General features: G+C 40.9%; 1 protein-coding gene across 1 annotated transcript; it reads left to right on the top strand.

Annotated features, from left to right (window-relative positions):
* Positions 1–1,510: 1,510 nt before the first annotated feature.
* LOC117250901 (myosin heavy chain, fast skeletal muscle-like) lies at positions 1,511–12,444 on the top strand. Its single transcript, XM_078168207.1, has 41 exons — positions 1,511–1,540; positions 1,661–1,694; positions 2,017–2,238; positions 2,313–2,456; positions 2,549–2,705; positions 2,791–2,818; positions 2,907–3,018; positions 3,113–3,205; positions 3,293–3,356; positions 3,431–3,529; positions 3,624–3,727; positions 3,853–3,991; positions 4,094–4,212; positions 4,513–4,662; positions 4,762–4,932; positions 5,024–5,324; positions 5,460–5,530; positions 5,619–5,706; positions 5,844–5,961; positions 6,045–6,168; positions 6,500–6,636; positions 6,720–6,975; positions 7,065–7,307; positions 7,392–7,568; positions 7,649–7,794; positions 7,891–7,981; positions 8,086–8,475; positions 8,592–8,718; positions 8,806–8,924; positions 9,010–9,206; positions 9,582–9,765; positions 9,877–10,042; positions 10,152–10,276; positions 10,384–10,692; positions 10,779–10,982; positions 11,089–11,214; positions 11,299–11,469; positions 11,554–11,658; positions 11,763–11,858; positions 11,982–12,113; positions 12,341–12,444. The coding sequence occupies exons 3-41, from the start codon at positions 2,032–2,034 to the stop codon at positions 12,359–12,361; spliced, it is 5,811 nt and encodes a 1,936-aa protein (XP_078024333.1). The 5' UTR covers positions 1,511–1,540; positions 1,661–1,694; positions 2,017–2,031; the 3' UTR covers positions 12,362–12,444.
* Positions 12,445–12,546: the final 102 nt, after the last annotated feature.

Here is a 12,546-nt window from a genome sequence, read left to right as displayed (position 1 = left end):
ACTAAATCCCATATCTTTATTATACTGTGTATATAATGTAAATAGTCTTGTGTGTGTGTACAGTAATTCAATTTAGTGCCTTACTTTTACCAAGGCTTTTATATATAAATATATATGTATTTATTTGTATTTATATATATATACATATACTGTATACACATTTTATATTGTTTAATGTTTAATTTTCTTTTATTCAAGCTACATTGTCACCCTCCGTTGTCTGTCTGTCCTTTGAGCTGCTGTGACATGTGAATTTCCCAAGTGTGGGATTAATAAAGTTTTATCGTGTCTTATCTTACCTTATATCTTATCTTACGAAGAGGTAAATTCATATACATCTCTGGGTAAATTAACAACTTGGTTTCTTTATAACTAGATGGTTCCATTGCCTCAGCTGTACTCTTTGAGGATCGAGCATTTTTAGCAGGTGCTGCACAGTTCTCTGAGTCACTACCAAACCAGCTTGGATGCATTTCAAATGCATGAATTTGTATCCATGAAGCATCCCGTGTTGGTTCAACTGCTCCTGCAGAAAGAGAGCGACATCCAACACGTCAGACTGGGCTTTCCGCCTGAACAATCCCAACGACTTGAGATGCCTGTGCATTGTTGACATAGTAATATTAATGCCATCCTCATTTTTAAGAAACATCAGTATTTCCCATTGTCTCACACAGAGAAGGTAGTAATAGCAGATCAACTGCAATAGCGCCATCATTTCCCACTGATTAGCGAGGATTTACAGGCGACAAGAACTTTTTCTTTATCTTATCTTGAAATTATGAGATCCTGATCTTGTAATTCCTCTGACATCCCAGAAGGACAGCCTCAGTGCTCACTCTTACCCCTGATCAAAATGCATCTAGAGTGTTAAAAATCTTAGAGAGCTCTGACAAAAACTTTCAGAGAATAATCAGCCTTCATGCTCTGATATCAGTGTTCTTCTAAGAGGCCTGATACTGTTTAAAATATATTTCTTGTTTTTAATGGTTTTACCTTTCCCCCCATTATGAGTCTTTACTGATTCTTGTTGTGCTTGTTTTGTACTATGGCCTTATGCTTAACCAAAACTGAGAGACTCAATAATGCTTAATAATAAAATAGAAATTAAAAAAAAAAGATATTACATCACTCATCCATAACATGCTAATGTTATTTTGTTTAAAATGTATGATTGGGAAAAGACTCTGTAAAATAATATTATATGGCTTATTATATAAAAATAATTACTTTTTAAAAAAGTAAATTGAAGCATCAGTTAAAGGCAAATAGAACACTGATGTTTTTTTAAATTAGTATGCCTTCTGTAAAATGAAGTAATGATTAAGAAAAAATCAAGACTTGGCCATGACTGAAACCTGAAACAGATGAATCAGATGATCTATGATTACAACATGTCTTTATGCCCGCCTATATGCCTTACCACATTTGGCATGTATACCATATATAACTTGTGCAGTGTCATTAAAACCTGATTCAATATAAAGGCTGCCTGAGGACACATTGTGCAACGCTGAAGACCTGTGAGTTCCTGCTTGTGGTAAAATGATTATCTCTTCACCTTTAAGCCACATTAATGTTCTTTTATTAATATCTAACTTATATTAACATTTGTTATCTTGATTTTACACCTGTTCTAACCAGATTACTTTTTTAACAGGATTGGTGAATAGTGTTGAGAGAGAGGGGGTCAGGTAGGAACAACTTTTAAGTGTTTGAATTGTCTTTATAATCATTTGATAAATATGCAAAATATTGTTCTTTCAATCAATGTCCACAGTTTGTCATGCAGACTTTTAACAAAACAAAACAATATTAGTATTAGTTAGTTTATTGTCACTAATTGAGTCTGAAAAGGACTTTGAATGAAGTTGAAGACCACCTGCAAGGAAACACAGACATGTTTCAGTTTGGATATGTTAATTATTCAGCAGACGTTTAAGATCATGTGCTGTTTAATCACATGGACTTAAAGCATTAGTTAATGATGGCAATTCCTTTGTAATTATCGACCAGACATCAGCCGCCACCATGAGTACGGACGCAGAGATGGCCATCTATGGCAAGGCTGCCGTTTACCTCCGGAAGCCAGAAAAGGAGAGAATTGAGGCTCAGAGCAAACCTTTTGATGCCAAGAGTGCCTGCTACGTGGCCGATGCCAAGGAGCTGTACCTGAAGGCAACAATCATCAAGAAAGATGGTGGCAAAGTCACCGTCAAGGTCCTGGACACTCAGGAGGTTGGTATCATAAGTCTGAGTCATCTGGAAATTCAATATGACCAGTTCTGATAATCATAAATGTTTTGCTCCAGGAGAGGACAGTCAAAGAAGATGACGTCTCTCCAATGAACCCTCCCAAGTATGACAAGATTGAGGACATGGCCATGATGACCCATCTCAATGAAGCCTCTGTGCTGTATAACCTCAAAGAGCGTTATGCAGCATGGATGATCTACGTAAGACAATGTGCCTAATGACATAACAGTGTGGTTGGAAATATTAGACAGAAACATAGAGTTAACTGCTGAATCTCTGTGATCACTTTCAGACCTACTCTGGGTTGTTCTGTGCCACTGTGAACCCCTACAAGTGGCTCCCAGTGTACGATGCTGAATGTGTGGCTGCCTACAGAGGCAAGAAGCGTATGGAGGCTCCACCCCACATCTTCTCTGTCTCTGATAACGCTTATCAGTTCATGCTTACTGGTAAGTCATTACTGTAACAATGTCCAGTTTAAATGAGGTTTCTGTTGCAGTAAAACATCATTAAATCTTCTGTTTTATTTAACAGATAGGGAGAACCAGTCTGTCTTGATCACGTAAGTTTGTTACATTTACATTTGTTGACTCTGTTTAACACAGTCGGATATCTTGATCAGCTTCTTATAAGTCTGTGTCTATACCTAGTGGAGAATCTGGTGCTGGAAAGACTGTGAACACCAAGCGTGTCATCCAGTACTTTGCAACAATCTCAGTTGGTGGAGACAAAAAGAGGGACATGTCAAAGGTGTGTAAATCTGTAATGACCACAATTCAGTTATCTTTCAATACGACATATATTTCCTGGGGGGGATAAAGTCATTTTCTGATAGCAAGTTTAACCTGGATTATAGGGATCACTGGAGGATCAGATTATTGCAGCCAATCCCCTGCTGGAGGCCTACGGTAACGCCAAAACTGTGAGGAATGACAACTCCTCTCGTTTTGTAAGTATGGAGCGATTTCTACACGAGGCAGGTCTTGTTACAGATTGTCAGTGTGGCGGGACAATAAAATTCCTTTCTTCCAAACAGGGTAAATTCATCAGAATCCATTTTGGCACAACTGGCAAACTGGCTAGCGCTGATATTGAGACATGTAAGTAATAACACTCATATGAACGACTGGAATTCAGAATTGACCAGGCTGTGACTTATGAACAATATTTGTAGATCTGCTGGAGAAGTCTAGAGTGACATTCCAGCTTCCTGATGAAAGAGGCTACCACATCTTCTACCAGATGATGACCAACCACAAGCCTGAGCTGATTGGTAAGCAAACTGAGATTCTGCACAACGTATGACCATATTACAACTTTCAAAGAAACATAAATCTATTTACCTTTCACACTTTTCTGATCTCCAGAGTTGGCACTCATCACAACCAACCCCTATGACTTCCCCATGTGTAGCATGGGTCAGATCACTGTGGCCAGCATTGATGACAAAGTTGAGCTGGAAGCCACTGATGTGAGTGATCCCCACTTCAAAATGTTTAAATATATTTTGTGCATTAAATGCATCATCAAAAGTGCTTCTTCAGATGCAATTACTTAAGTGATTATATTTTGTGTGGACACCTCTTTCGAATTTAGAATGCTATCGATATCCTGGGCTTCTCCGGTGAAGAGAAGTCAAGTATCTACAAGATGACTGGTGCTGTGCTCCACCATGGTAACATGAAGTTCAAGCAGAAGCAGCGTGAGGAGCAGGCTGAGCCCGATGGCACAGAGGGTGAGTATTCAATGTCAGCTATTACAAAATACCTTGGAGCACAACAGTAATAAAGTTTTAAATCACACTGGTTTCTGATGGAAATCACTGAACTGTTTTCAGAGGCTGACAAGGTTGCTTACTTACTGGGTCTGAACTCAGCTGACATGCTGAAGGCTCTGTGCTATCCAAGAGTAAAGGTTGGAAATGAATTTGTCACCAAGGGACAGACTGTACCTCAGGTAAACATGAATTATCAACATCCCATATACTACTATTTAAAACAGATTATTTATGTTAGTTGTAGTGAAATTATGTCATGTAATGTAAAAATAATTTATTTGACAGAAGAAATGCAGTAGAAGAGTTCATTGTATTACTACATGCTAGATACATGATGCAAATTAAGTCAAGATCCATCTTAGCTGTTTTTGATACTTTGTGTCATTTGTATCATTAGGAGAAGTTTGATTTACCAGTAATCTAGCATTTTACAAAAGTGTTGATGGACTTCATAAAATGACATCCTTGTTTTTATTCAGGTGAATAACTCAGTGAGTGCTCTGGCCAAGTCTATCTATGAGAGAATGTTCTTGTGGATGGTCGTCCGTATCAACCAGACACTGGATACCAAACAAGCAAGACAGTACTTCATTGGTGTCCTGGATATTGCTGGCTTTGAAATCTTCGATGTAAGCTTCATTTCCAAAAATTCAGCAGCCAATCATTTTCATGACGGAATCATTCTTATTGCCTGCAAGAGACTATGCTAATTATTTTTCACCTCACAGTTCAACACCTTGGAGCAGCTGTGCATCAACTTCACCAATGAGAAACTGCAACAGTTTTTCAATCACCACATGTTTGTCCTGGAGCAAGAGGAGTACAAGAAGGAGGGTATTATCTGGGAGTTCATTGACTTTGGCATGGATTTGGCTGCCTGCATTGAGCTGATTGAAAAGGTAATCACTTGATTTTGTGATTATATGTAGTTGTTCTCGATTTGACTTAATGTGTCACTTAATGACATACTTTTTCCTATGTTTTTTCAAGCCTATGGGCATCTTCTCCATCCTTGAAGAGGAGTGCATGTTCCCCAAGGCCACGGACACATCCTTCAAGAACAAGCTGTATGACCAGCATCTTGGCAAAAACAAAGCATTTGAAAAGCCAAAGCCCGCCAAGGGCAAGGCTGAGGCCCACTTCTCTCTGGTGCACTATGCTGGTACTGTGGACTACAATATCATTGGCTGGCTGGACAAGAACAAGGATCCACTGAATGATTCCGTTGTACAGCTGTACCAGAAATCCTCAGTGAAACTGCTGGCTGTCCTGTATCCTCCTGTCGTTGAAGGTATGATAGTAACTACAGTAAACTAAAACCCATCTCAAGGTCAAAAATACTGTATATTTTTCAATAACAAGCATGTGTTCATGTGCATTTGACATCACATTCTAACAAAATATGTGTACTGTAAATTATCAACAGAGACTGGTGGTGGCAAGAAGGGAGGCAAGAAGAAGGGTGGTTCTATGCAAACTGTGTCTTCACAGTTTAGAGTAAGGTTTACAATTGCAAATGCATTTCATATATCTCAGTCTGTATGAAAACTCACTCGTGATAAGACTGATCATTTTGGATCTACAGGAGAACCTGGGCAAGCTGATGACTAACTTGAGGAGCACCCATCCTCACTTTGTGCGCTGCCTGATTCCCAATGAGTCAAAGACTCCAGGTACATAGAGAACATAATCTCAGTAGAGTCACTGAGAAGTGGTTTAGTTTTGTTGGTGTGGTTTATGACATTTTGTGTTGCCTCAGCAAGGAGATTATTTCATCAAAAAAGTTCATCAAGAAATTTCTGTTTTTCAGGCTTGATGGAGAACTTCTTGGTCATCCACCAGCTCAGGTGTAACGGTGTGCTGGAGGGTATCAGAATCTGCAGAAAAGGTTTCCCCAGCAGAATCCTCTATGGTGACTTCAAGCAGAGGTATCAGTGAATATTTCAACATAGTTTTGATGCAGATTATTAAAAGAAAATGCTGACACTGACCATTAACTCTCCCATAAAAGGTACAAAGTGCTGAATGCCAGTGTGATCCCTGAGGGTCAGTTCATTGACAACAAGAAAGCTTCAGAGAAGCTGCTTGGGTCAATTGATGTTAATCACGATGAGTACAAATTCGGACACACTAAGGTAAGCACCTTTCTGTCCTTTTTCTTTTTTTTCCTTTTAAAATGAAGAATTCTAAAGTTGTTAATCCGAGCGTATTTGAGGGTTTTTCTGTTAATTATATATTATGTACAAGACATATCTATTAATAATGAAGCATAACGTCTGAAAGCTACTTACTTGACCTTAATGAATTCAGTTCCAAGTGCTCAGATGTTAGAACAGAGGCAAAGCAGCCAGCAAGTCTCCATTCACGAAACCCCTTGTGCCCTAGAGATCTTGAACTGTGTAGGGTAGGTGAAGTAATCACAATCTGAGTTTATCCTGCATTTATTTTAATTTTTTGTTTCTTCAGGTTTTCTTCAAGGCTGGTCTGCTGGGTGTCCTTGAGGAGATGAGAGATGAAAAATTGGCAACTCTGGTCACCATGACTCAGGCTTTGTGCCGTGGTTACGTCATGAGGAAGGAGTTTGTGAAGATGATGGAGAGGAGGCATGTTGAAAACAGATCAATCTGAATGATTGTTTGAAAAATCACAAACAACATTGTCTATAATAGCAACTTCTTATCCGCAGGGAATCCATTTATACCATCCAGTACAATATCCGCTCATTCATGAATGTGAAACACTGGCCATGGATGAAGGTGTACTACAAGGTCAAGCCTCTGCTGAAGAGTGCTGAAACTGAGAAGGAGCTGCAAAATATGAAGGAGAACTATGATAAGATGACAAATGACTTGGCTGCTGCCCTGGCAAAGAAGAAGGAACTGGAGGAGAAGATGGTGTCCCTTCTGCAGGAGAAGAATGATCTGCAGCTGCAAGTGGCATCTGTAAGTTCACATCAACTGAAAGTTGTGCTTTTTCAGGATTTTTCACTGTCAATGTGCTAACATGTTTTTTTTTTCATGAAATTAACTAGGAAGCAGAGAATCTGTCAGATGCTGAGGAGAGATGTGAGGGACTTATCAAGAGTAAGATTCAGCTGGAGGCCAAACTCAAAGAGACAAATGAGAGACTGGAGGATGAAGAGGAAATCAATGCTGAGCTCACTGCCAAGAAGAGAAAACTGGAGGATGAATGCTCTGAGCTCAAGAAGGATATTGATGACCTGGAGCTTACCTTGGCCAAAGTGGAGAAGGAGAAACATGCCACTGAGAACAAGGTTCCTAAATAATACTCTTTCCAGCAGATCAAGCAAAATTATGATGATTACCATTTATTGACAAAATCTTTCTCGCATACTTAGGTGAAGAACCTGACCGAGGAGATGGCCTCTCAGGATGAGAGCATTGCTAAGCTGACCAAGGAAAAGAAAGCCCTGCAAGAGGCTCATCAGCAGACTCTTGATGACCTGCAGGCTGAGGAAGACAAAGTCAACACTCTGACTAAGGCCAAGACCAAGCTTGAGCAGCAAGTGGATGATGTAAGTGCACAACGTTGCTCAGAGTGGAAAGACAAGATTCTTCTTGAATGTGATGATTGAAAACTCATTATATTTCTCAGCTTGAGGGTTCTCTGGAGCAAGAGAAGAAGCTGCGTATGGACCTTGAGAGAGCCAAGAGGAAGCTTGAGGGTGATCTGAAATTGGCCCAGGAATCCATCATGGATCTTGAGAATGACAAGCAGCAGTCTGACGAGAAAATCAAAAAGTATATGTATTCTTTTACTTAGTCCAACAACAATTCTTGTACAAAAATTACACTCAAATACATGAACTCTGTCTATTATATCTACTATTTTCACAGGAAGGACTTTGAAATCAGTCAGCTCCTGAGCAAGATTGAAGACGAGCAGTCAATGGGTGCTCAGCTCCAGAAGAAGATTAAGGAGCTTCAGGTGACATATTGTGCTACAAAAAACATCACTGCATAGTTTACATTTCCTATGTTGTGTAGTAAAAGTGAGAGTTTACTGAAAGACATTACACCTACATTCAACAGGCCCGTATTGAAGAACTGGAGGAGGAGATTGAGGCTGAGCGTGCTGCTCGTGCCAAGGTTGAGAAGCAGAGAGCTGACCTCTCCAGGGAACTTGAGGAGATCAGCGAGAGGTTGGAGGAGGCTGGTGGTGCTACTGCTGCTCAGATTGAGATGAACAAGAAGCGTGAAGCTGAGTTCCAGAAGCTCCGTCGTGACCTTGAGGAGTCCACTCTGCAGCATGAAGCCACTGCTGCTGCTCTTCGCAAGAAGCAGGCTGACAGCGTTGCTGAGCTGGGAGAGCAGATCGACAACCTCCAGCGTGTTAAGCAGAAGCTTGAGAAGGAAAAGAGTGAATACAAGATGGAGATTGACGACCTCTCCAGCAACATGGAGAATGTTGCAAAAGCAAAGGCGTGCAATGCACTGCATGCTATTTTAATACCCAAATTAGTACAGTAAATAAGGTAATCAATATTATAGCCAAAGTAAAATCTGATCACTGATCTCATCTCTCTTTTCCTCATCAGGGAAATCTTGAAAAAATGTGCCGCACTCTTGAGGACCAACTTAGCGAACTGAAGACCAAGAATGATGAAAACATCCGTCAAATGAATGACATAAGTGCACAGAAAGCACGTCTCCTGACAGAAAATGGTATCTACAAGTTATCAGTGAATGATCTGTTGTGTGTCATTGAGAAACATAACACAAACTAATGTATCATGACATCTCTTACACAAGGTGAGTTCAGCCGTCAAATCGAGGAGAAAGAAGCGCTTGTCTCCCAGCTGACCAGAGGCAAACAGGCCTTCACACAGCAGATTGAGGAGCTGAAGAGACAGATTGAGGAGGAGGTTAAGGTAGGAAACTGTTCAGGAAGTGTGTATTGGTATATATGTTTGAGATTAAGGAATTTTGTATATTCAATAATATTTTTTACACCAGGCCAAGAATGCTCTTGCCCATGGCCTGCAATCAGCCCGTCATGACTGTGATCTGCTGAGGGAGCAGTTTGAAGAGGAGCAGGAGGCCAAGGCTGAGCTGCAGCGTGGAATGTCCAAGGCCAACAGTGAGGTGGCACAGTGGAGATCAAAGTATGAAACTGATGCTATCCAGCGCACTGAGGAGCTTGAGGAAGCCAAGTGAGTAACATTCATACAATTGAATTCAGAAGTGTTTCATTTTGGCATAAGTCAGCTGACAACTGCACTGCAAACATTAAAACTTGCATTTAAATAAATGTTTCCAGAATATTTTTATTTGCTAATCCAACACCTGTTTAAGAATAAGATGAAAAATAATCCCTACCCTCAGAACATTAAGCCTGGGCAGCACACCAGTGTTACATCTGTAACACCAGCAACTCCATTCAAATAGAATATTCCCTCTTCCCACTGGGACCAAATGGATTCAGCCACCTGTTGCATAATGTGCTCACATTGTAAATTCTTGTTACTGAGGCCTCAGGCAATTTCACACCGTTCACTGGAAGAAAAAAACTTGCCTTTTCCAAACAGGAAGAAGCTGGCCCAGCGCCTTCAGGAGGCTGAGGAGCAGATTGAGGCAGTGAACTCAAAGTGTGCCTCTCTTGAGAAGACCAAACAGAGGCTCCAGAGTGAGGTGGAGGACCTCATGATTGATGTGGAGAGGGCCAATGGGCTGGCTGCCAACCTGGACAAGAAGCAGAGGAACTTTGACAAGGTAGCATTGTTTACTTTATATGGCTCAGCCATACAAACAATGACAAAGACACTTTCATTCGTCTTTCTATTGCTGTGTAACAATCCGAACTGCATTAATTGTGTTATTCAGGTGTTGGCTGAGTGGAAACAGAAGTACGAGGAGGGTCAGGCAGAGCTTGAGGGTGCACAGAAGGAGGCTCGTTCTCTCAGCACTGAGCTGTTCAAGATGAAGAACTCCTATGAGGAAACTCTGGATCAGCTGGAGACCATGAAGCGTGAAAACAAGAACCTGCAGCGTGAGTTCTACATTTTCTAACAGTTACACTGTATTCAAAATGTTTTGGAATAAAGTCTTTATATTCTACATTTTAAGGCTTGACAATTTACACTTGTATCTATCTGCAGAGGAGATCTCAGATCTGACTGAACAGATTGGTGAGACTGGCAAGAGCATCCATGAGCTGGAGAAGTCCAAGAAGCAGGTGGAGACAGAGAAGGCTGAAATCCAGACAGCTCTTGAAGAGGCTGAGGTACTTTGTTTTTTTAAAGAGATCTGAAAAACATTCTAAATCAGCGACAAATATATTATTAAAGGTTTGAAGGCAGAGATGGACGTTTAGTTCTTTGATATTATCAGGGAACTCTGGAACACGAGGAGTCTAAGATCCTGCGTGTCCAGCTGGAGCTCAACCAGATTAAGGGTGAGGTGGACAGGAAGCTGGCGGAGAAAGATGAGGAGATGGAGCAGATCAAGAGGAACAGCCAGAGGGTGATTGACTCCATGCAGAGCACTCTGGATTCTGAGGTCAGGAGCAGGAATGATGCCCTGAGAATCAAGAAGAAGATGGAAGGAGACCTGAATGAGATGGAGATTCAGCTCAGCCACGCCAATCGCCAGGCTGCTGAGTCCCAGAAGCAACTGAGAAATGTTCAGGCGCAGCTGAAGGTACTGTAAGACACAGAGCTGTTGCACAGATTGTGGTCAGTGACGGGAACATTTATGTGAACATTTTCCTGATATTTTTCCACTAGGATGCGCAACTGCACCTTGATGATGCTGTCAGAGCCCAGGAGGACTTCAAGGAACAAGCTGCTATGGTGGATCGTAGGAACGGTCTCATGTTGGCTGAAATTGAGGAACTCAGAGCTGCTCTGGAACAGACAGAGAGAAGTCGCAAAGTTGCTGAACAGGAGCTGGTGGACGCCAGTGAGCGTGTTGGACTTCTGCACTCTCAGGTGAACAAACCCAGTCATTTATTCAATGATTTAAAAAGCTAATGAGATTTAAAAATAAATTGAAAAAGCAGGCATGTGATTACTCAAGTTCCTACATTTTTTTTAGAACACAAGCCTTCTGAACACCAAGAAGAAGCTTGAGGCTGACCTGATCCAGGTCCAGGGAGAAGTGGATGACACTGTTCAGGAAGCAAGGAATGCAGAGGAGAAGGCCAAGAAGGCCATCACTGATGTAGGTTTAAACTTCATTTGTTCATAAGCCATTGTATTTTTTTCCACAACATTTCTAATTAATGTTTTATGCTGTATTCTCTAGGCTGCTATGATGGCTGAGGAGCTGAAGAAGGAGCAGGATACCAGTGCTCACCTGGAGAGGATGAAGAAGAACCTGGAGGTCACTGTTAAGGACCTGCAGCACCGCCTGGATGAGGCTGAGAACCTGGCCATGAAGGGTGGAAAGAAGCAGCTCCAGAAACTTGAGTCAAGGGTAAGAAAGTCAGGATAACAATTTTCACAGCTGAAACATGAGTTTTGAAGAGAAGATGGATACTCATTATCTTGTTTTCTGAAGGTGCGTGAGCTGGAGGCAGAGGTGGAGGCTGAGCAGAGACGTGGAGCAGATGCTGTTAAGGGTGTCCGCAAATATGAGAGGAGAGTAAAGGAGCTCACCTATCAGGTACAGTCACTTTGATATTTAATATAGAAATCAACTTAACACAGCCTACTTCAAGTCAACATGTACATCTACTTTCTACTTTATTTTTAAATTACCTTGAACAGACTGAAGAGGACAAGAAAAACATCTCCAGGCTGCAGGATCTGGTTGATAAGTTGCAGCTCAAGGTGAAGGCCTACAAGAGGCAGGCTGAGGAGGCGGTAAGGACAAAATATACATTTTCAACACTCAAAAACTTGATACTGTGGCAGGTTTATTTCAAATGAAGTAGACTTTTGGTCTTTGTGGACATTAAAACAATGTCAATCTCTATGGTTTTTCAGGAGGAGCAGGCCAACGTCCATCTGTCCAAGTGCAGGAAAATCCAGCATGAGCTGGAAGAGGCTGAGGAGCGTGCTGATATTGCGGAGTCCCAGGTCAACAAGTTGAGAGCGAAGAGTCGTGACTCTGGCAAGGTAAATACATACAAATTTCAGCTAAATGAAAATTAAATTTAGGTCATGCAATACTCTCATCATGACTGAAAATAATTACAATATTTGCCTTAAGCTCCATAAAATAAACAAGACAAATCCTTTAAAGAGTAAAATAAGTGTGTGTGTGTGTGTGTGTGTGTGTGCATATGAACTGTGTGTATTAATTTTCCTCTTCTTCCCCTTTTTCTTCTTCTCCTTCTTTACAGGGAAAAGAGGCAGCTGAGTAAAGCATTTCAGCTGATGGGCTGTTTCTTGTCATATAATATGATGTGAAATATTCCATAATAAAATAATTTTTGATCTTAAACTACATTGTCTGTGTTATTTTGATCTAAATATGTCTTCACAGACGGAGCAGATGTAAGTATCTGCTGGCTACAAAAAATATGCTGCATAGATTTTTTATTTACAT

The sequence above is a fragment of the Epinephelus lanceolatus genome, chromosome 5 (genome assembly GCF_041903045.1).
Source record: "Epinephelus lanceolatus isolate andai-2023 chromosome 5, ASM4190304v1, whole genome shotgun sequence".
NCBI lineage: Eukaryota > Metazoa > Chordata > Actinopteri > Perciformes > Serranidae > Epinephelus > Epinephelus lanceolatus.
The sequence above is the reverse complement of the archived record's forward strand: the minus strand, read 5'-3'. Positions and strand labels throughout refer to the sequence as shown.